Source organism: Grus americana, chromosome 14 (genome assembly GCF_028858705.1).
Source record: "Grus americana isolate bGruAme1 chromosome 14, bGruAme1.mat, whole genome shotgun sequence".
NCBI lineage: Eukaryota > Metazoa > Chordata > Aves > Gruiformes > Gruidae > Grus > Grus americana.
Window position 1 is genome coordinate 735685 of NC_072865.1, and position 23652 is coordinate 759336.

General features: G+C 53.8%; 1 protein-coding gene and 1 long non-coding RNA gene across 2 annotated transcripts in view; one reads left to right on the forward strand and one right to left on the reverse strand.

Moving 5' to 3' along the window:
* Positions 1–21671, reverse strand: part of SH3RF2 (SH3 domain containing ring finger 2) — a 44977-nt gene extending 23306 nt beyond the window's left edge. Inside the window, exons 1-4 of the mRNA XM_054842005.1 lie at positions 21300–21671; positions 4435–4704; positions 3237–3273; positions 1703–1747 (exon numbers count right to left, since the gene is read on the reverse strand). Coding sequence (XP_054697980.1) covers positions 1703–1747; positions 3237–3273; positions 4435–4704; positions 21300–21671 — 724 coding nt within the window. The remainder of the gene's footprint in view (positions 1–1702; positions 1748–3236; positions 3274–4434; positions 4705–21299) is intronic.
* LOC129212859 (uncharacterized) lies at positions 4584–5909 on the forward strand. Its single transcript, XR_008579299.1, has 3 exons — positions 4584–4674; positions 5044–5153; positions 5279–5909. It is a non-coding gene; the product is annotated as an uncharacterized LOC129212859 (long non-coding RNA).
* Positions 21672–23652: the final 1981 nt, after the last annotated feature.

Consider the following 23652-nt stretch of genomic DNA (forward strand, 5'->3'; position numbering starts at 1 on the left):
TTCCTATCTGGCAGCAGAGCTGTGGGCAGATTTCAGATGACGTTACAGGCAATCTTTAAAAACTTGCGGCTCAGTCATTTCCCTGATACGTTTTCAGTGACAAATCCCGGATGCAAAATTACCGATGCAAAGCTGACAGCAAAATTAAAATTGGTTTGAAAAACTTGTTGCTTAGACAACACGTTACCGAGGCCGAGTGCCCCTCCCCAGTGCTTGACAGAAGGCTTTGCTTCCTGTGCAGGCCTTTGCCTTGCAGCGGTGTGAGCCGAGCTGGCTGGCTCTAGCAGCGCTACAATAAATTTAACTCTAAACGAGAAGGGACGTTTGGGCACATCTTCCTTTTCCACATCGGAGAACCCTCACCGGCGGTGGCTTTCCCAGCAGAGTTAGATCCACCCAATTACATCTCTGTGGGCCTAAACATTCGTGGCTTGATCCTGCTTCCACTGAAAAAGCCTGGCTTGTTAACCGGCGGGTTTAATGAGGGAAGAGTCAGGCCCTGAGTTTGCATATGGGCAACGTTCAAACAGAATTTCTTGGAAACTGCTGATCACACGGTGTTAATAGCAAAGGGCATGTGGTGACAACGTTTTTTACCACGGTGACTGCCAGAGGAATTAATCATGATTTACTGCTGACATTAACGAATTGCAAAACTTTGAGATCCCCCCCCTCGCGTGAGGCAGCGTGCCCGGCTCCTGGGATGAGCAGGGATTGCTCTAACGCGGCAGAGGTGCGGGTCTCTCCCAGCCATTATCACTTTAAAGCAGGGATTGTTTTCACATTTCCTTCCTCCTCACTCCTTAAAGCAAGGCTTAAAAACCGTACAGTGTGTGCATATGTACACACGTAAGACAGCAATATTGTCACTTCTGTCTGTAATTACACTTTAGCCTAAACCGGAAACATTTTTCTGCCTTCTCTAAACACCAGGAGATGCGATAAACTGGGGCAGAAGCCTAAGGGTCAAAGCTGAGAAAAGCCGTGCATCTCCCAAAACAGACCTATCTTTTGCCTTCTCCATAATTAATTTCTAATTCCTCGGTGGCTTTATGCAGCCCTAACGAACTTATTGCTGTTAACGCCAGACTTACTTAAATAACTAATCACTGAAGCTAAAATGATTGCATTAAATGAAAAGACATTTTACAAAATATATTAGAGCTTCAAATAAGATGTTTTACTAGTGTCCTTTTATAAAATAGCCACAAAGAAGTGCTTGCTGTAATTATGATGATCACAAGTATTAATTTTATTTCTAGGAATTCTCGTTGGTGCCATTTACACCCTGCATCTCAAGCTAAACTGCAGGAATACAATTAACGTCTAGACCAGCGCTAACAAAGTCCTGTCAGGGAGCGGGCGGCCTAAAGGCCTCCGGAGCGCTGGGAACGCCGCCTGCGACGCGCTGCCCTGGCGCTGGGGGGGCTGGGGCCACCGTGACCCCCGGCAAACAGCTGGGGGGCTCACGGGGCAGATCCCCCAGCAAGCAGAGCTACACCAGAGCCCATTACAACAGAACCCCTTCAAAATGCAATTTTGATGTTTTGCCTGAATTTTGCATTTTTTTTCCCCCTGGTCGCCTCATTCCAGCCAGGGAGAGGGAAAGCCGTCGGCCCGCTGTCTGCAGGGCTGGGAGGCGGCGGTGCCGGTACCGGCGTGGGGTGGGCACGGCGGCGGCCGGGCTGTCCCCTCTGCGTGCAGAAGGAGGGGAAGGTCCCCGCTTCGTTGCCTGCCTCTCCCTCTGCTCTCCTCGGCTCCGAGGACGTGATGCTGTCACCCCGGGGTAGGAGCACGGCGACACGGCCCTCGCGCGGGAGAGCTGGGTGGTGGGGGCGAGGACAGGCCGTTTCGGAGAGCGGCCCCGTGAAACAGCCTCGGCCCCATCAGGTGCTCTGGGCCAGCTTCTGGTACCTACGTGTTCTGAAACGCCAGCTTGTCTGCCCTCGCTCGGCGCAGTGCTCAAACTTGTTTTATAATTTAAAGGTGCGAGCGTGGCTGAATCGGGACCGTGGACACCGGTCTGAGGGCGAGGACGTGAAAAGCCTTTGACTTGCTGGATGGTTTCCATCGTGTGGAAATGCCTCTGTAACTGCCACGCACACAACCAGTAATGAAAATGGTATTTCAGCTACAAACCAGGTGAAAAACCCCTATGTAAGTGTCGAGGTAATTGGTGTCACACGGCCGAGAAGCTGAGATCGCTATTTCAGGAGCTGAAATAACCTGACGTTGCTGGAGAGCGGGTATTTGACGTACTCCGGAGGAAAAAAGCTAGTTTGTATTGACTGATAGCTACATCTCTGTGGAAAGACCTACATTTCTGAGCAACCTAGCAGAATTAAATCTTGTTAACTTTTAAGATGTTTTGATTTCATCTTTTTAAGGATATCTGCCACATGTGTAGGGGGGAAGTAAGGAGAATTTTACAGAAAAAAAATTACGGTTTTCTCGCTTCTGAACTAATGTGCAAAGTTTGGGGCTAAAATTTTAATGACTGCAAGGCTGAGGGGGTCAGAGAAGGTTTATTCCCGCTGGCCCAAGCCTTTACGCCCGTGCAGAGTACCTGCATAAAGTTTCCCTCTGAATTGGTGGAAATTTTGTATTAACCTTGCAGTGAGCGACTCTTAGCTTCCATTTGTGTGTCTGAACGTTGTCTGCTGGCTACTGCCTGGAAGAATAAGAGGTCGCTGTGCGGTATTGCACTTGAATCTCTGCACAAACTCCCAGGTGGGCTCGTTGCCAAATTGCCATCACCTTCTCCCGAGGGAGGGCAAGGGCACGTGGAGGCGGGGCGAAGGCGAAAGTTGGGGGTACCCCGTGCAGATGCAGAGCAGGTATCCCGGCGAGGGAGAGCAGCTATTGCGAAGCCAGCTGCAGCATGCAGCGCTCCTGCGAGAGCGGGCAGCTGTGGCGGTCGGTTTGCTTTGTCGGTTTTGTTTTACAGCCAGCTCATTTTTTTGAAAAAGCTAGATCAAGCTGCCTGCAGCAGAGCTTTGGCCTAAGGCCAGGCTGTGCTGGACAGATGCAACTCCTGTGTCATCCGCTCGAGGTTCCAGCATCCCTGTGTTGAGGTTCCCTGCCTGCCGGGGCTCCTGGAGGGGTAAACCATCTCCTGCCGGTGGTTTGCGGAGAGATGGCACCCGCCGCTCACCCCGTGCTATGCCCAGCTGGGGCAGGACCCGGCACCGGCACCGCCTCGGGTTACTGCAGAAGGGAGTTCCTGAAGGGGCTGCCCCAATCTTTGTCATTTCGTACGGTGACAACCGGCCGCTGTCACAAACCTGGGGGACAGGAGGATGCTCTCCCCTCTTTGCAGAAGCGTGTTTGGTTTAGATGTGCGCTAACTCCCCACGTATGAACTTTGCTGTGGGAGTGGGGATGAGCACAGCCTCCTAACGCAAATAAACAGAATGAGTAAGCTGTGAAACAAAGGCAAATAGAGTGAAAGAGAAGAAACAAACGCAGATGGCAGAAAGCCGAGGAAGGCGCCTCCTGCTAATAAGTGAATCCTGATGACGGAGGGAGGACTGCTGGCTGCCCAGCCTCTCTGCATCTGCGCTAGCCAGCTGAAAGCCCACGTTTATAGAGCTGCTGGTGGCGTGCGGCGCTGCTCTGGACTGATTTTTCTCTTTAGTTCCTCCCCTTAGCCAGAGACCAGAGCTGGCTCTTGGCCGTTGGGTTTCCCTTGCCCCCTGCCAGCCACCCCACGCCCAGCTCCGACTCCCTGGGGGCACCTGGCCTGGACCAGAGCCGCCGCCTCCTGCCCCCTCTTCCCACCCGCGAGAGCGAGGAGAGCATCGCATCTGTGCTGCCAGCTGGACGGAGGCAGAGGTGACTTCTCTGGGAGGACACTGATGCCTCCGGCAGCGTGCTCTGCTCTGCTCTGCTCTGCTCTGCTGTGCCTCGCCTCCCTCTGACACCACGGGGACAGCTGACCTTCCTGGGAGCTGCAGTTACTCGGAAGAGCGTGTCCTCTAACAGAGTGAACGCAAGCTCTGGAGCCTTTGGGGAGCAAAGGGAAACACAGTAAAGGTTCAGGTATTGCTCTGCAAATGCAGACCTCCAGTAGACTGGGCACGTTCAGCCTGCACGAGTGATGTACCCCCAGACCTGGAAGCAGTTTGCTTTACTGTGTCAGTCGGTCTCTTTAAGAGATCTCTCTGCAGCAGCAGCAGCACGGGCAAGAAGCTGAGACTGCAGTCGCTGCTCGTGGTGGGCACTCGCATCCCTGTCTGGACACCCCTCGTCCTGCACGTGCCCTTGCGTGCCCGTGGGGTGGTCGTGGGGGTTTAACTGCTGTCGGCAGTGGCTGAGGGGGCTTGGGGACCTTACTGATTTCCAGAGGGGAGCTCCTACAGGGGTGGGGAGCAGCAGAACACCGTACAGCCTAAAGAAGAAGCCCAGCCCCTGGCTGCTGCGGGGTGGTGTTACCTTGTGAAACGTCAGGCAGTCCTTGGTCTCGGTCTTATCCCTGCTCCTCAGGTCGAAGCCGTAGAGTGCTCTGCCGAGGGGTGCTGGCAGGGGCAGGTGCTTGATGACTTGGACGGAGCTGGCTGGGAAAACGCCGCTGACCCCGTTGATCTCCCCCAAGTACCAGTTCTCATCCAGCTGTCGGAGCAGCACGATGATGTCCCCCTTGTTGAACCTCAGCTCCCCGGGGTTGTGTCCTCGGTAGGTGTACAGGGCCTTGGCTCGCGGGACCTGTGGGATGAGAAACAGCCCTTGCAGTTTGTCTGTGACAGCGATGCTTAACGTAGACAGAATTCCCCAAAAGCATTCGTAATTACTGGGAAAAATTCAGAGGTCTAAGGCTTAAGCATGCATTTATTGGGATTAACTACCCACATCCTTTCTTGATGTCTTTTTCTGATGAAGACAAGCTCCAAAATACTTATGCTAAATTTGTATCAAGATGAAAAGCAGGCTGAACTTGTTTAAGAATATTAAGAAACAATTAATGCCTCAAACTAGTCTTCCCATGGGATCTTATTGCCTGCTATAAGGTCTCCTCTAATACACTGTCTATTGTAACGAACCCAGGGATTTCTATCAGAGAAGGACCAGAGGTCGCAGCCATCGTCCAGCTAACCCGGTGGCCTTCACCTGCAGCGGCCAACTGTGCGTGTTGAGGAGAACGCAGCGAGAGCAAGGTGAGCGCAGGTTACTGCTCTCCCGTGGTTATCTCTCTGCTTTAACACCGTGTGACCGTGACTTTATTTCAGTCTTTAATCTGGGTTACAGGAAGAGAGGCTTCTTAATGTTATTGTTGTTGCAGTATAATGGAGAAAGAAGAGATATACCGAAACCAGAAGAGACGAGGGAACTTTACCATATTGACTCTCATCAAAATGAAACTACAAAGTTCACATAAAATAACCGCTTTACTGACCCTTATCTATACTAGAAAACTCAATGTAATACGCAATACAACAGATCATTTAGACGGCTGAATACACCCGGAGCCGTCCCTGGCCTGGGTGCTGTGAACCCACGCGGTACAACTTGAGGGCAGCCCGAGGGGTGTTTTTCCTGGGAGGAGTGCAGGTGCACCGGCGCTTTCTGCGCTCTGTGTAGGTTCTAGGTGTGCGTTTGGGGGGTCCCGTACCCCGGAAATCAGCAGTACCGACCGGCTCGATCTTTGTGTTAAAGACAAGATGGAGATACCTTCAGCACGTTTGTTGGACTAGAGTACTGCGTGTGCGTCCTAGAACGGATAGGCAACCTGTGCTTGTTTATTTTATTGCCATTTGCAACATCGCGGTTGGGTATGAAATGCAAATCACTGAGTGTTAAGCTCAGTCCTTCTGCTGGCCCTTCAGCTGGGAACAAGTGCTGTTCCTTTAACTTCTGCTCAGCCCTGACACGGTCAGGCAGTTGAACCAATGGTCATTGTAGGTCCATTCCAACGGAACTATTGTTTTGTATTGTTTTGTATTGTTTTGTATTGTTTTGTATTGTATTCTACTCTACTCTACTCTACTCTATTCCGTTTGTTTGAATGCTGTGAGAAAGTGTGCTACCTTCACAGGACGGGCTGCTAGCAGACCCCTCGTCCCACCATCTCTGCAGACAAGTTAGAAATAAAAGTTGTAAGAACAAATATCCTCGTGTGCGTTTGTGAAGCCTCAGTCTCCTGCCGGTGCCGTTCTAGCCCAGGCTCGTGTCGCTGCGCAGCATCTCCATCCCGTACGCGGTGAGGGGCCCATCCTGTCTCGTATCCAACTGGAAACAGCGACCAACACAAAGTGCTCGGCTCTGCTGCAACATTGCGCCTCTGGGAGAGACTTCTGTGCTCGAGGCAAACGGTGGTTGGCTTTGGCATGAAGACAGCCGTATGTATTCTGAGTTGTTAACTGAACCGTTAGAGCTGCAGGTACGGCTCTTTGCTTGAATCGTACCAGATTCTCGGCTTCAATAACATCTTGCATTGTGGTTCATTTTCTTTAATCCCTTTTGATTAACTGTTCTGCTGTTTCTGGCTGTGGGAGCTTCACTGCAATTGGCAGGAATGTGGAAATAAGGAACAGATCCATTTTCTGGAGTCTGTCTGCTTTCCAAGACATGGCAGCGTCTCCTTCAAAGGATTCCTTGGATCAAGAGGGGAATCTTTGACTTTGGGACAGGAAAGTAGTGTAAGGGCCCTGCCTGCCCTTCCTGTGCTGGCAGATGAGATAAAAACCCCAGCGAGTGACTCCAGCGGAGGCAGCCACGGCTCTGCACCTCCGCCGTCTGTGCTCTGCCGCAGGGCTGCCTGTCCTCACCCGCCGTCAGGTCTCCCAGACACAATGCAGCCCTCAATTTCAAGGGGAGAACCCCAAATGCTGAGCTCCATTTCTAGCCTCTTAGGTGGTCGCACAGCTGCGGGAGATACGTGCCAGAAAAGGGGAAGCCAGGGTTCTCCCCGGCTCCGGAGCCTTGATCAGTTTTAAGCAGGGATGCCGGTGCCTGGGGCAGCCAGGGACTAGAGGCTTTTCTGCTGCTGCTGTGCCAGTCTCTGCAGATCCAGATTGTCCCTCTCCACCTTTTAGGATTTGTAATGTCACACGTGGGAACTGCAGGAAGAACCTTTGTGGCTGGCAGAGCAGCTCCATCCATGGCCGAGTGCTTCAGACCCAGCACGTCCTCAGCTCTGGTCCGCCGGCCGAGATGCGGGGAGCCCCATCCCACGAGAGCCCAGCTCGGCAGGTACGGAGGGGAGCGTGCTGGTGGGGCAATGGCGTTTAGGGCTGCTGGCTCTGCATCGCCCGTGGACAAAACGTGCATTTTTGTCTGTCAGCTGCCGAGCGCCGTGGCCTTGTGAGCGGGACCCTGCACTGCGGTTTTCCCAAGCTGCAATCACCAAACTGCCGCTGACCGCTTGCGTACCAGTGACCCGTTCAGGCTTTTCCTGCCTTTTTCTGTGGAAGGAGACAAACCCATTTCCCCAAATCCCCTGTATCAGTGCCCAGGGCTCAGGCAGGATTTCTGCAGAGTTCACCCCCCATCAGCCACTTTTGGGAGGTCGGGAAGGTGGAAGAGCGAAACTGGACGTTAGTTTCCTGAAGCGTGGAAAAGATGAAATTTTCCATGGAAACAATTTAGGCTTTGGGAAGAGAACATCTTCCAGCACTCCCAAACACCGATGCTTGGTAGAAAAAAGGGACCGAGAAGAGAAGAATTTCATGTATTGCGTTTGAAACAGGAAAACTTCAGAGCTTTTGAAACAGGAAGCAATTAGTTTAATGTTTAGTTCCAATTAACTCATTTTGTCTGTCCATTTGTGCTAGTAGTAAATCCATGTGCTTGGCTTAGTGACACTGAAAGTACGTTGCTGGAAAAAAAGAACGTGATGAAGGTGAGACGCAGGCCAGCTTTGCTCTCCATCAGTCCCCCGAGCTCGTACGGGGAGCAGGGACCGCGTTGGTGCCAGGACCACAGAAACTCTCACGGCAAACTTGTGCCTGGACGTACGCGCTTTCTCATGCGGAAAAACAGACTGTGGGAATAGAGGATTACGGGAGGGCCAGTTCTCCTTCAGAAAGACTTTCTGGTGTTAAACAAGGACAAGGAGCAGAGGGAGAGACCTTTGATTGCCTCAGGAGCGACCAGAAAACAAACAGGACTCATGCAAACTGCGAAAACAGGGCTTGTAGAGGAGGAGCACAAACGTACGGCGATGATGAGAGAATGGTTGCACAGCAAAATAAAGCAAAACATAAAAGGCATGAAGAACGAGTTATGGAAATATATTGAAAATATATTGAAAAACTCTGAAATGAAATGCATGCCTGTTACTACCTGGGAAAAGTGAACAAACAACGGGGAGCTGAGAGTCTGGACTATTCTTTCTTCAGCAAGAAGAAGGATGAGGCAGGAGGGCAGGTTGGAATAAATAACTGACAGCCAGGCAGGATGGGATAGGATGGGATAGGATGGGATAGGATGGGATAGGATGGGATAGGATGGGATAGGCGTGTTTGTGACGTTGGGGCCCTCTGCACCTGGATGGATGGGCTGTTTCTTCCTCTAACCATGGTCACAACCTTCATTTCTTCACCCCCTCTGTAACCCTTTCCTCCCACTTCCATGCCCTTTCTGTTCTCAGCTTTTCCCCCAAGCCTGGTTTTCTTTCCCATGGCTGCTTCCCGGAGCTTGCAGTGACCGTGGACACAATCTCACCCCTCACTTAGAGCACAGCACTTGTATTCACTTGTTGAAACTTGTTAGAAATCTTTTCTGGATCTAAGTGAATAACAGTTAATACAAATGCTGCGTTAGCATCAAAAATTTTCAGGATGTTGGTGTTTTGGGGCTTGCTAGTAATTTTGAACACTCACAAGGTAACATTAGTGTATTCCTTCACCGGCGTTTTGTCAAGGAATTATCATAACGTGGGTGGTCCTTTGATCTGTGCCACTGCTCCCGGGAAGGGGAACTGGGAGCTCCCGGCCGGGTGCAGGCGCGGGGTCAGCACGGGGTGCGGGACCCCCACGCCTCCCCCGCTGTGCCGGGAGGGACGAGGGTGAGGAGAGCCGTGGCAGGGCGGGTGGTGTTGGACTGGATGCACGTTAACAGGGAAAAACTGTAATCACGCTGGACTGTTTCAGCATGTGACGACTGATGTTGTCAAAATCGTATGTTCTTTGTAACTGCCCAAATATTTTTTCTAATGGTTTAATACTTTGTTAACAGCAAAAGTCAATGTAATTTAAACAAAGAGGAGGAGGATTGTAAAAAGCCATAACAATACAAAGCATTTTGGTTTGGGACCAACTGAAATTAACTTGAAATGAAGTTTTTCAGATTTCATCAAAAAAAGAATCATTCAATTCAAAAAAATTTTTAAGGCCAAAGTCAATTTTTTCCTAAGTCTGTCTTTGTTGCTTTTTAAAAAAAAATTTTGCTTGTCTGTTCAGATACTGAGTCAAAAATATCCCATTGATTTCCCAACCTTATTTAGTTCATAAACCAAGCCTTTATCTACCCACATGGAGCAGCCAACGTGGTTTTTACTGTACAGGGCACTTTCCTGCTTCGCAGGCCTTTCACAAAATGAATCCTCAAGCTGAAGTTTGCAGAAAGATGTACACCAGGGTCACCACTTTTTCACGCGTTCATAAGACGCAGGAAAGACGGAGAAGAGCAGCTACACCACCCTGCAGCAAACCACCCGGCTGAGCTGGGGGAAGCCAGCAGAATCCCTCTGCGGGCAGCTGATCCCGTCGCTTATTGTTCCTCCTGGTGCTAAGCATCTCAAATCTGATTTCTTTCTCAGGCTTTGGCTGGTTTCTGTCCACTCTTAGATGCGTTAGATCCTCTGCAAGCCATCTGTTTTGCTTTATTTAAAGTGGGTTAATTGCAAAGCAGAAACTGGGGTGCTAATTAAACCTGGTGATAAAGGCAAGGTGTGCCTGGAGGTAGCTTGCTTGGGGCTGAGGGCAGAGGGAGAGGCTTTTCTGGGTGAGGACGTGGTCTGGAGGTGAGGAGGAACCTGGTTTGTTTTGATGGATTTTTCTCCCATTAGCATGTCCAGTTGCTTTCTGTTAATCCACGGTGGTGGTGTATTTTAGCAGGGTGGTAGCAGCAGCAAAATGTTCAGCCGAATATTGCAAATGTTGGCATGCTCCCTAGCTGCAGGGTTCAGCATCTGTCTTTAAATTTGGTTGGGAAAACACTACAAGAAGCTCTATGAAAAACTCGGCTAAAGGTTGTTGAAAATTTGTGCAGAATATCTGCTGCCCAGTCGCAGAGAGGCAGCACCTACAAAGAAGAAGCCTCACTGGTGAATGGCACGGGCCTTTTCCCGTGAAGCCACGCAATACTGCAGCTACAGCAGTAGCGCTAAATTAAATAAAGAAAAGGGAGAGAGGAGAGTCGTTCACGTTCTCCTGCGTGAGAGCCTCTAAAATCCGTGGGAAGCTGACTGGAAGAAGGGAATGCCGTACACACCAAGTTGCCCTCCGACACCGTTCAGGCAGACGGAGACCCCCGGGACGTTTCGCCAGAGCCAGTGGCCGAGGGCAGTGAGAGCGCAGGAGCCCAGCCCCACGTGGGGCTCGGTGCTGAGGAAACCCTCGTTTTCTGCCTGCGGTGCCTTTGCCACAGACACCGCTGCCTTTCCCCCCTCTCGGTTTTCTGGCTGGTTGTAACTTTTTTCTAATGCTGCCTTATTTTTTCTAATATTTTTCCCCATTTTCTCCTCTGTCGTGCCTGAGACGTGACCCTGCTGTTACCAGCCCCCCGGAGGTATTTCCAGCAGCCAGAGACCCAAGGGATGGTCGTGGCAGATGCACCTCAACGCCTTGTTCCCATTCTTAACGGACATGAGGCCGATAGGGGAGAAAAGATTTTGTTTTTTTAAACTATTTTTGGCATTTGGCATCAGCTGTGCTAGGGCAGCCATCCAATACATCTGAGTCTCCCGCCGTACAAAACAAAGCAGCACATTAAAAATATGTACATGTGTGTGTGAGGAAGCAATTCAAAGCATCTCTTCATAGCTGGGAGAAATGCACACTATAATTATCTTAATGAGGAAGTTATAACTAGCTCATTTATAGGCAGTGGATTAATGTAAGACCACGCACTCATAGCAGTGGTATTTAAAAAAAAAAAAAGAAGAAAAGAGCGTGAGGCTGGCTGGAGTGGGGGTCACCAGGGAGAGACATTAAAAGGAGGAAAGCAAAGCCAGGGAGCGCGGCCGAGGGGAGAGACTTCGGACGGAGGCTGCGAGCGCCCGTAACCCTTGTCCCAGGCAACGCCATTTCAAACCACCCCGAGGGGCAGCACGGCCCCGCGGTGACACCGTCTCTGACCGCGCAGACCGAGCCGCTGCCTGCGATACCCCGGGCTGAGTGTGGGGACGGGGCCGTACACATCCCTGCGCGTGGGACTCTCACTCCTTCGCCCGTTCCCAAGCAAGGCTCACGGCCAACGACTTCAGCGAGGCACAGCTAACGACGTCCGATGGGATCCTCCCGTTTCCCAGATGCTCTGACTCCACCAGCGTCCACGACTGCAGAGATGAACGCACGGGATGAGTGACAAAGTGAGCGTGGACTAGCTGGTTGCTGTTAATGTCCAGGGGTGCTTCCTCCGGACTTACTGCGTGCCGAAGCGGGGGCGGCAGGAGCTGTGACCCCCAGGAGTGCTGCCTGCTGCGGATACCCCCGTCCCTGACCTGGTCCCAGACCTCGGCGCGCGCCCTGCTGACTCCGATGGCAGAGGCAGCCCCGTGGGGCCGAGGCGGCTGCTGCAGGTGGATCAGGAATGGCCTCAGACAGGTTTGGGCCTGCTCCTGGTGGTTTCCCAGCCCTGATTTTCATAACTCCGCACAGGGAATGCCCTGGTCCCTCGAAGGCAGACAGCCGCCCCAAGCACGCGGGCCCCCCCGTCAGCCGCGTGTCTCTGCAGTGAATACCCAGGGCCTGATCCTGATCTGGGTTTCGTGGGTGTCGCCCCACATGCAGGGAGGCAGCCGTTCCCCAGGAGAACCGGCTCAGGCGTGGGATGTCCGGGGAGCCCCGGCCCCCCGAGCTGGAGCGATGGCAGCCCTGGCAGGGCTGTCCCACCCTGGAAGAAGCCGGCTGGCCAGAAACAGACTCAGGACACTGCGAATGAGCTGTGACAAGCCGGGCCAGCCCCAGCTGTGTCACCTGCAAAGTCTGAGGGGACGGAGATGGAGCGGGGGGAGACACGGTCGTCCTCGGCGCACGGCCCGCAGGGCCCAGGTGGGGGGCGGCGCGGCCCCATGCTCTGCGCGAGCCGCCTTCCCCTCCCACCCCGTTCTGCGTTGTTAGTGCAGAAGAGATAAATATCTGTGCTGTTCAGAGGCAGCGATACTCCTGTAGATACACGATTTCGGTAACATATAGCAGCCTCCTTGAGAGGAACAATTTATTTCTAGGATAGTGTCAGTAAGTAGAGAAAGCCAGTCCTGGATGTCTTCCAGTTTGATTCTTCTCCCACTAGGTACTGTGGGTTCGGTTTGCAAGTGTTTTTTGATTCTCTTTTATTTTGGAGCCGTTTGGAGCAGGACTGGTGTTGGTCAGAGGGGACTGGCACACGCGTGTGTGGCACTGGACGGCATCAGCAGTGCTGGAGCCAGGATTTGCCGGGACTTGTTCTTCAGGGAAGGGTGTTGGATTGGATCCTGCGAGCCTCTAAACTCCATCGCGCCAGCTCTACGCCTGGGTAGCAGGAGTCCAAGTACAGCCTAAATATTAAACTATACTGAGGTGGTCAAAGGAACCTCCCCCCCAGAAACCTGCCACTGCGGAGAGCAAAGAAGGGTCGATAGCAAAGGGTGGAGGAAGCTCTTCCTGCCAAGCCTGTCTCCTTTTCTTTAAAGAACCGCACGGTGTGAAGAGATGGCATGCAATAGGTGAGGGCACATTTCATTGCCCAAGATCCACACGTGAGCACTAGAGGTGTACCAGGGTGGCTGAAGAAATGTTAGAGTGTCTTTGCTCTCGACTGAGGCCCAGGGTGACCTGTCCATCTCTGCACAGAGGTGCCTGCAGCTTCAGTGCAGGAACCCCCAAAAGCCCAGGGACAGGCTCTTCCACAGCACACACGGAAATATCAGAATATTCGATGTGTGTCGGAAATGGAAAGCTTGTGTCCAGACCCCGTTGCGCAGGCGGGGAAGGTGGCAAGGGTGAGACGGCCAGCGGTCCCTGCCCTCGGGGACAGTGCGTGTTCCCGGAGGCTGCTCTGTGCCGGGCGCTGTACAAGCGCAGCAGTGGTTCCTGCCCTGGAGAGCGGGCAGTCGAGAGAGACGCTGCAGGCGAAGGGCGATGGTGGGAATGCTGTCCCTGCTTTCCTTGGGGATGGCACCGGGGCAGTGCGAGTGACTGGCCCGGAGGCAGAGAGTGACTCCAGGACAGATCTGGGAGCGCAGCCCCAGCCACGCTCCTGATGGGCAGTGATCTACGCTCCGTGAATGGAGAGCTGGTTATCATCTACGTGCTGACGCCAAAGGACATGCTGGCTTTTCATAAAGAGAGATAATTGATAACAACTGCTGTCCATTTTGATTATGAACTTTCTACAAGCCGCCTTCAGCATCCTGCCACCGACTGCCCACGTTGCGATGGGATGAATGAGCCCGACATCGTCTCCTTTGTGTGCTCAGCTAGCACGGTTTCAGGGCTCTTTAGGATCCAGTTGGATGAAAAGAGCTATTTGAATGTAAATTAATTGCCATTATAATTCTGGTTTTTTGCTTTTCAGCAGAGGAGATAACTTCAGCCTTGTCACAGAGAACAAAACCATCAAAAGTGAACTTGTCATTTCAATCTCTTCATACAATTATATTCTGAGGATTCAGACAGCTGGGTGGTTTCTGCATTATTTCTCCCCTGAGGAGGATTCCTCCCATCTTCCAAGCACAAGCAGACTGTGCGCACCAGGGAGAACAAAGTCAGTCCCCTCCCGCTCACATCGGTGCTGGAGCCCACCAGCTCTGCCCCGTTCCCTCTTGGGTCGGCCGGGACGCGAGGCCAGCGCTGGTCGTGGCTAGAGGCCAGCAGGCCTTCACGGGGGAAGCTGGAGATGTGAACCGTACGGATTTGGCTGGGTATGGAAAACATCGTCTTAAGTTACGGTCGTAAGCAGGTGTGATTTACAGACTGAAGAGCTGAAAAGCGGCCGAAGGAGCCTGCAGAAGCAGGTATTAGAGCCTGTCGCTGAGACTGCTGGGGCTGGTTCCAGGACTGCTATCTGCGCATCCCCGGCTGCTGGTGGGGCGATGGCAGCGGGGAACGGGAGTGCTTACACCCTCTGCTACCTAACACCCCTCGGATGTGCCACCGCATCGAGGCTTACGTCACTTCTGAACCTTGCCTATTGTCGCTCTGGCTTTGTAACGCAGAGATGAAATGGAAAATGGGGAAAATGATTAAAGAAAATACAGAGCAGCTTCTATCACGGAGAGGCTGAGCAGATGCTGCACCAGCGATGGCTGCGGCACTGCCGCAGGCACCCAGCCCCGAGGGGAGCGCCCGGCCCCGTGTCAGTAACGTCCCCATGGCTCCGAAGGAGGACAGTGCTGGGTCAGGCTTCGCTTTGCCTGGGTGACACCACAAGAGTTAGGTGGGCAGGAGGAGTGCCAGGGCACCTGCAAGGCAGGGGCTGGACCCGAGCCTGGCTTTGCTTCCGAGACGCCCGCTCCTTGGTGCGGGCAGAGCAGGGACGGGCCTGAAAAGCCGTTCTGTGAGAGCGAAGAGGGGAGGCTGGCAGCGGCTGGTGTGGGGCACGGCAGGGTGACGCTGGGGACCAGGGACCGGCGTGTTCGAGCTGCAGTGTCTGCACGAAACCTTTTCACGCCTCTTCCACTCATGGTTTCTGCTATCAGATGTTTTAGTCTCTGCTGCAGTCAGCAATCTCGGGCAGTGGTTAAGTTGTGTGTCATGGTTTTAAGCCGCACAGAAAACAAACTGTGTCAGCCCTCGGCGTGCCCGGTCATGATGCTCTGCCTCAGCACCGCAGTTCTCAGAAGTGGCTGTTTACTGTGCAGGGAGGAAACCTGCGTCCCGCTCCCTCCTCCTGCCGCCCCGAGCCCTCTCCCTGCTGATTTGGTGCCCTCCCTGCGCTGGGAAAGGGAGCAGCGCGTCCTCATCCTGCCCAGAGCCGGGGCTGGAGACGGGAGCCCCTCTGCCCTTGCTGTATTTCCATTTCCCGGGGGAGACTGGCTGACCCTGCCGCCCGGTTACGCAGCACGCAGGCCGATGCAGTTTCCCGACAGGCGAGGCTTGCTCTTTCCTCCCTGCAAAGCCAGTGAGAAATTCCAGGCCCATCAGTTGTTCAGGGCCCGAAGGAAACCCTTTTAAATGGTCGGGTTGCCAAAGGACACGTTTGTCTCTTAAAAATTGCCTCCTAAGTTGTGTCCCCTGTCCTGGCATCAAAATGAAATGGAAGTTCCCCACATCAGGGTGAACTCAAATATCTGCTCACAAGCTCACAGGGAAAAATTTTTCTTAAAAAAGAGCTATGGTTCTTTATTCATTTGCACAGTGCCTCGCACAGTGGAGTCCTGATGCTAAATGGAGTTTGACTGCCTGAACGAAGTCCAGCATTTAAGAGCAAGCACTGCAGCTTCCTTCTGAGAAGGGCAGAGGAGAAGCAAAGGACAGCAAGACGAGGTTTAGATGGCAGCAGCGAACAGGTCTTCTCCCTGCCGAGATCCAGCCTCACCTCTCCCAGGATGATTTTTAGCTCCGGTCGTGGCACACCGGCAGAGCTGCACGTGAACGTGCCGCCTCCTCTCCCTCCCCTTCGGAGGGGAAAACTGCAGGCTCAGGCCAACGACCAGGTTTGTGGACCTGGGGACGGTGGGCAGCCACCAGCGGGGAACCTCTGCGAGAAGAGGAGGACTCTCAGACTTTCAGCCTCCTCGCTGACCACGACACTTGGCAGGTGAACACGCAGGCTGAGAAACCCTGCTGTTCTATTCCTGACTTGCCATCTGAGCCTGACTCATTGCCTTGGTAACAAATTAAAACACTTTTATGTGTTTGCAGCTTGGTACCTTATTTTGTAAAACCAGGGGAACTGGCTCCGGATGTTGGCCGTGAAGGTCCTTTGGCTTTCCCCCGCCCCGCGGTATCGCCCCGGAGCGGCCCCGTGCCCCATCTCTGGCGACAGCAGAGCTGCCCGTGCTCGGCAGCGCGGTTCGCAGGGAGCTTCAGGCAGCGGTGCACAGCTGGGGCAGCCGCTGGCGACAGGAGCCAGCATCAGTGCGACCCGCAGGGAGGCAGCTGGGAGCCCCGCTGCGGCCAAAGAACGGTAATTATCGCTGTGCGTTTTCCTGGCACCGCTAACGGGGTCAGCCGGGAATTGCCACGCCGTTTGCTGAGTACGCCAGCAAGGAGCTTTATTCACCCATGGAAAGCACAGAGGGGAGTTTGCCGGTGGCTGAAATGACTTGGACAGTCGTGAGACGATCACGCACCTGCCCCAGCCCTCTGCAAAGCCGCCCGTCACGCCATCCTGCCCTGGCTTCAGTACGACGGTGCCGCCTTGCATTTACAGTGCAACTGGGTGTTTCATCCCTCATCCCGTCAGAACGGTATTTTCATTTTAAGCTTTCCACAGGGAACCTGGCGTAACCCTCGTGCCCTGACTCGAGGCTGGTTCTGCCTTACGCCCCTCTCCAACAGAAGCGAATGAATGGCTCGGTCTCCGGCTGTGCGTAACACCAACTCTTCCTCACGGCTGCAGCAACGCTTACAGCTGCTGCAAAGCTTCCCGCTTCTGTGCTCCTGAATCTGGTGTTGTTGCACACACGGCTTTTGGGGTGCGTATTGTCAGGCAATCTGTATCGAGGTGACGTCAGTCTCTCTTTGCAGTAGATGAAAGTGCTAAAACTACATGCAAAGGAGAAAAAAGGCATACGGCGGTACCCTGTGCGAGGCGCGAGCCAGCGCTGCGGAACCAGTTCCTGGGGTCACGCTCAGCGTCTTTTTAGAACGAGACAAACCCTGATGGGATGTGGCTGTGGAGGAGAACTGGGGCAAGCCCTTTCTCCCAGAAGGTCATGAGGCCACACAGAATTTTTAGCCAAATAAAGCGGCTCCATTTCCAGCTGAGGGACGCCGTGCACCAGCGGCCACCACCCGCAGCAGCTGCTGGGCGAGAGGATGCTCCCGCTCTCCGGCGGAAAAGGAGCCGGGGCCAACTCCGAAGGCAGAGCCAACGTGCCTGTGCAGAGTCCTCAGGCTTGTAACGTCTGTTCAGCGCTTGTCCAGCCCGAGGTGATGTGACACGTGTTATGAGGTCATTACTGTGACTGCACAGAACTGTTGGGGTTTTTTTTGGGGGTGGGGAGGGTGGCTTGGACAGCGAGTGGGTCAGAAAACGTGTTTGCCTCCGCCGGGTGCAAACGTGAAGGTTGCTTTGAGTAAGGTTTCAAAAAGATCCAGCAATCCAAGTCCTGTCTGTCAAATTCAGCAAGGAGTTGGAGATGTTTCTGGAGGAGAAGAAAATACCAAGACACAGGCACTATATATAGCCGTCCGTGTGAAGGTGGCGACGTTGGAGTGCAGTGTATTTTTATCCTGATAGAGGTGTTATCTGTCTATCTCCCATGAAATGCTGGAGGGGGGTGTTACAGCGCTCAGTTCAGGCAAAGAGAAAATAGCCCGAGTCACAGTTAAATTTGTGTGGTCTGTGTTTTCCAAAGGCAAGCTGTCATACCCTGGATTTTCTCCTCTGGCTCACTGCCCTGTATTTGTTGCATGACAAAGTTCATCATCCAAGTAGCTGTTTAGTGGCCTGGATGGATTTTTGCCATGTGTAGGGTACAGGTTCGGTCTGCGACTCATCAGAGAAGTACGGGAGTGTTGTGCGTACCTCAGCACACACGATTGTTCTGCTCTCTCACCAGCGGCAAAGCCGTGTTTAGCTTACGTTGGGGCTGAAGCCAGATAAGACGGATGCTTCAGCACAAGACGTAACCACATCTGGCACATGCCAGGGGCGGTTCCTAAGAGTTCAAAGGCTTCAGCGTAGATTATTTACGCATTCACCTCCTAGCAAATCCTTTTATTCTTAAATTCCAGACAGTTTATTATGTGGAGATCCTGAAAATCCGAAGTCTTGTCCTCTCTGCATAGATGTTAAAGATCCCAAAGCCTGGCCGGATTCCCGGGAGCAGGTACGGGGCAGCGCGGCGGGCTCTGTGCCGCCCTGCCCAAGGGGCTGCTCCCGCGGCGGCTGCTCGGGGCCCATCTGTCCCTGCACGGACGCACAGACACAAGCCGTGCACAAGCCCAGAGTGTGCCCACCCCGTGTTAGCACCGAGGAAGTGGACTCAAAACTGACTGAAATGCTAGCAAATAAGCAGCAGGTTGGGATGGGCTGTAATTAGAATATTCCCTGGTTTTTAAGGACTGGCTCTGTGAAATTCCTGGCTGACAACTGAGTATTGTATTAGTGCTAATTCAGCAGCTCTGCTGGGGCCTGCTCGCGCTTCCCTCGGAACGGTACGAGTTCTTGGCTTGCTTGGCGATGAGGGGATTTATTTTACTTGTCTTCGTGGATGCTCGTGAGGATGAAGAGCAAAAAGCTGGCAAGGAAACATCTCTGCTGAGCAGGGAAACTTTGATCAAACTCGTGATTTTTCTCAGCTCCATGGAGTAAAGGAAGCTTATTTATAGAACGGCTTCTTTGGTAAAAACAAAACTCGTTCTGTATCCTGTTTTTGATGGCGTATCTGGCTGCAGCGCAGCATGGTGCGTGTCAATTTTATTTGCTTTGTAGCATGAAGTGGTGTATAGCGTTAGCGGTAATTAGCAGACGATGCAGATTGGGGCAGTCTCTCTTTGGAGAGCACAGGGCCTTGCACTGCAGTTGCAAATGAACGCTGCATTTCAGAGTGCCCAGGAAAGCAGCTGCGGTGGCATCAACTGCGGAGGGGCAGCAGTGCACGATAGCTGTTCTCGCTGTGACGCCACAAAAAGCATCTGCTCCGCGGGTCACGTCGTTTGCACGCCTCTGCTCACCCAGATTACTTCAGATGACTCCCTGAAACTCAAGCGCTCCACGGCGCAGGGAGACAACAGGTCGTCCTTGTGACTACCCCGTCTCTCTGCAGCGCACGGGCGCGTCCAGGCGAGCGCGTGCTGGTGCAGGTGAAGCGCTGCCCCCCCGCGCCGTGCCCCCTCCGGGGAGGGTCCGCACGCGTTACCATCCCACTGCAGCACCTACGGAACGCCTGGGCCCGTCTGCATGTGTTTAAAACCACCAAAACGTGATTAATACGCTGCCTTCTTCACCTTGCAGCCGAGGATTCCAAAGCGTTTTATAATTAATTAACTAATTAAGTCTAAAAGCATTTCAGTGTAACGTGTTTTCATATCCCTTCGCCAGAGAGGCACAGGCAATCAGAGGGCTATCTCAGCGCCGCAGTCACAGCCCTCGCACCCCGCGCTCGCTTCCTCTGCCGATTCCCAGGAGTTTGGTCTTAAAATGCTTTTGGGAGCTGCAGGCTGATGGATGTTGCCATTGTATAACATCAGCAGCAAGTTCCTACCTGTCCTGAGAACTGGTAAAATAAATGTGAAACGGGTGAGAGAGACGAAAACCAGACGAGCATATTCGTGCTTTTTTATCCGGGGCTGGGGCAGTCCAGCTGGAAGAACTGACGAACCTTCTCCTTCTCGGCTGAAATGCCGCCCGTAATGGCAGCGGCTGGAAGCTGCCGCTGTCTGGTGGGTCGTACCTCGCACGAACGGCACCAGCAACTCTCCGCAGCTGCCCCGGAGAGCTGGTTCACAGCGAGGGGTCTCGCTGGCGGCGGCTCTGCCGCTCGGAGCTGCAGCCTTGCCGATGGAGCGGGGTGACCGCGGCGGGGGCTGCCGACCCTGTGGGGGGCTGCCGAGGGGCATCTGCAGCCTGCGGATCGCGCTCGCCCCGCTCGGCCATCCCACCCGGCCACCGCTCACCCAACGGCGCTGCAGACGGACACCGCTCCCGGGCTGAGCTGCCGCCACCCGCCCCTGCTGCCCAGCACCACCGCACAGCATCGCTCGGCGCTGTGGGGACGGAGCTACAAGCCATCTCAGCCAAAGCGTATTCTCTGGCCACAGAGGTGCACGCGGGAGAAGTGGATGGGCTCTTCCAGGGCAGCTTTGTCGCGGTGCCCACCTGGGCCAGGCCCTGCCTCTGTGCACGGGCATGCCTGCCTGCCTGCCTGCCTGCCTGCCTGCCTGCTGGCCCCGTGGGCCAGGCAGGGCTCCCAGGAAAGGGACCCAGTTCCTACGTCTCAGGGCCACAGTGCCACACGTCCCAGTGGGAAAACCTGAGAGAGGAGCTGCTGAGAGATCTGGGTTTGATGCGCGATCCATCCCCGATGACTTACGGATGCCACAGAGGCTCCCGGGGATGCACACGCCAGCGTGTCCCACAGGACACAGGGGCATCACCCCCACGTACGGACCTCCACGGCACGCGGGTGAGAAAGCCTGTCCTATGTCTGCTGGAAGTGTATCGTCTGCAATTCTGAAAAATGCCCTGAGATTTACAGCCATTTGAGCCAATCATTTGAGTATTGTGAAGAGGTCTGTAGAGACATTGTACAGAAGAATAGTTCAGGTGGGAGACATGGAAATCTGGGAATATAGTGCAGGAAAGGGGAAGCCACAAGTCAGTCACTACCCCAAATTCAGTCTGAGCCATGCTCCTTTAACAGGTCTAACAGCATGTCCTTGTTATTTAAGAAAAGCTTTTTTACTGTTAAAGAAAATGACAGAAACAACTTAGAATTTTAAAACTAGCTTAGTAAATCATCCCTGGATAAAGTTAGTAAGTAAATCGAGTTTAATACTTTTCATTAGTGAACCTCAAAGTATTTTGCCAGGGACATAAGCATCGTTAGGCACTCTCCTTCCTCTTCAATGGCTGGGGAAACTGAGGTGCAGTGACAGGAAATACCTTCCCCACCTCTAACAGTTACAGCTTTGCAATTACTGATTTAATTACAATCAGTCAAAAATCACTGTATTGCTCAAAAGTCGAAGTGGCTGAAATGCCCCCCGCCCAAGTCAGGAAGCACCTGAAAACTCCTGGGGAAAAGAGCTGCTGTGAAGTTTTTGTGAGGAGAAGGGCAAGCCGAGAGGCAAGGCAATTACGGTTGGGATGAACCCGAAACACTCAAATATCACAAGGAAATAGCAGCCAGGTTTGCAAATAAAACAATCTCCCTTACTTCAAACATTTCTGCAATACTGCTAACAGGAAAGTTTCCCAGCTCTTGGCACACAAGAAGAAAGCTTTCTATGCTCACGGACAGAGTAAAGAACGTGGCTCCTCCTTACCCCTTCCATGTGGATCCTGGGATTTGTCGCCAGCCGATGCTGATGAAGTTGCAACCCCCTGGGGACTCTCCTGATGGAGGCAGGGGACGACAGGACCCCCGACCTCTGGATCGAGCCAAACCTGGTAACGTTTTGTCCGCACCTGACTCCATCCAGGAGGCGAATGAGGAGCAGGTTGGAGGGCAGCTGCTCGATGCTGCAGAGGACGAGGGTCCTGCACTCGGGGCACCTGAGCTCCTTCTGGGATTTCAGGATCCTCTGCAGACAGGGCTTGCAGAAAGTGTGCTGGCAAGGCAGCACCTTCGCTGTGGCATCGAGCTTTTCGAAGCACACAGGACACTCCAACAGGTCAAGGAGAGCTAGATCATCCATCTTCAGTGCAGAGCTCCGTCACGAGCGGAGCTGGAGCCATCCGCACGCCACATCCACCGGCGCGGGCTGAGACGCCTTCCTGCACCCGCGAGAACCGCACCGAAATCCTGAGCTCAGACAGCTATCCTGCACGGAGGGAGAGGGCGGAGGGAAAAAAGAGCAGAACTTGACTGCTGGAGTATGTAATACATCCCACCTACATTGCAAAGCAGTGCCTCACCAGCCAATTTGCAAATGTATACTCTGCGCTCACATCCAAGTTTGAAGTGAGTCACTTGTGACTCAGTACGAGTGAGGGGACGGCGCTGGGGCCGACGCCAGCGGCAGGAGCCCCAGGTCCTGCTCGCTGGGCAGACAGATCCCGTAGCTCCAACGGGGCGAGCTGGCTCCCTGCCGCCGGCCGGCACAGCGCCGGCTGCAGCAGGACAGGCGTGCTCAGCCTTACTCAGGCTGCACGCAGAGTTGTCTTTAATGCTCCCCGGTCTGCGGATCATAACTGACACGACAGGAAAAAATTTACCAGCTCAGGAGATAAGAGTCCCTGATAAACATCAGACTGGACCTGTTTACGCTTGGCTCCGGCTGAAAGCAGCCGCTCGCTGCGCGCATCCCTCGCACACCTACGTGCCGCCCCGTTTTTCAGATCGGTCCCAATTAAGCTCGCTTTCTACCCGTTTTGACAGCAGTTCTATAAAAAGTCCTTCAAACACAAACAGTCTCCGGCGGTACCTGGCAGAGACGCGAGGCGCTCCGCAGAGCCATCCTCGCCCGGTTTGGCTGCCTCAGCTCTCTGAAGCAACCCGAGACGATTATTCCTCCCACAGCCTGAAGTCACTCAACCCGTTCAGCTCCCCCGGCACTGCACGCTGGCTGAAACCACACCATGCCGGGATTCAAGTCCGGACTCGCGGCAGCCGTGCAGCCCCGCAGTGCAGATGGGACGCCCTGCGCCCGCTGCGTGCCGGGGGGCCGAAGGGGGGCTGAAAGGGGGCCGAAGGGGAGCCTCCGCACGGGAGCTGGCGTGGTGGTGGCCGGGGCGGGCAGCGTTTGCAGACCCGACCTGGCCTCGGCTTTCTGCACCCGGTGCTTGAAACTGGGAGCGACTGCTCCAGCCGCTCATCCCCAAGGATGCTCGCCTCAACAGCAACCGCACCGTGGGACAAGAAGGAAAATCCGGAGAGCGTGTGTTTGTCAGCTGGGCCGGGGCTGACTCCCCGTGCGACTTGCAGTGCCGTCACCGCGAGCTCCGGCGGCTCCCGGCTGTCCCGCTCCCGGGCTGGGGGGCGGTGGGCTCTGTGCTGGGGTGAGACGCCCGCACCCCGGTGCCGAGTGCATCCAGTCGCCGCCGCCGCTCCCCGGGAAGCGTGCCCGTGTGCTGCAGCGAGAGCCAGGCCCAACAACAGCGGCGTGGGGTTTGACAGGGGCAGCCTCTCACCCCAGCGAGGCACTGGCCGTGGCACGGGCCGGCGGCATTTCATGGTGTCTGTATCTTGCAGTCGCTTTATCAGCTGAATGCCTGTCTCGAGGTCTGCCTTGCCCACACCTACTGACAAATGGCCTAACGAGAGAGCAGGATGTGACGAAGATCCAGGAGAGTTTTCCTTACAACCCCTGCCACAGCTCAGTTGTGTGTTTGCAACCTACAAGTACTGCAAATATTAGAGGAGAAGACTGTAAATCTAAGGGAATGGTTCCCACCTGACGCTCTCGCAGGTAATGCCATCGGACTGCACGCGTGTCCCTTCCCTTTGCTCTTCAGGACTCATTCAGAAGTACGGCGTGGAACTGCTTAATGTGTTTTTTCAAAAGTTCTTCCCCCCAGATCATGATTTTGTCAAAACAAAGTTTTTTCTTTTTCTTTTCCTTTTTTTTTTTTTTGTGTTAAATGGTAGCCATTTGGCTACATTAAAATGTTGTCAAACATCCTCAGGAAAATACAAGAAACCAATGACCTCACTGTGTTTCATCTCAAGCTTCCTTT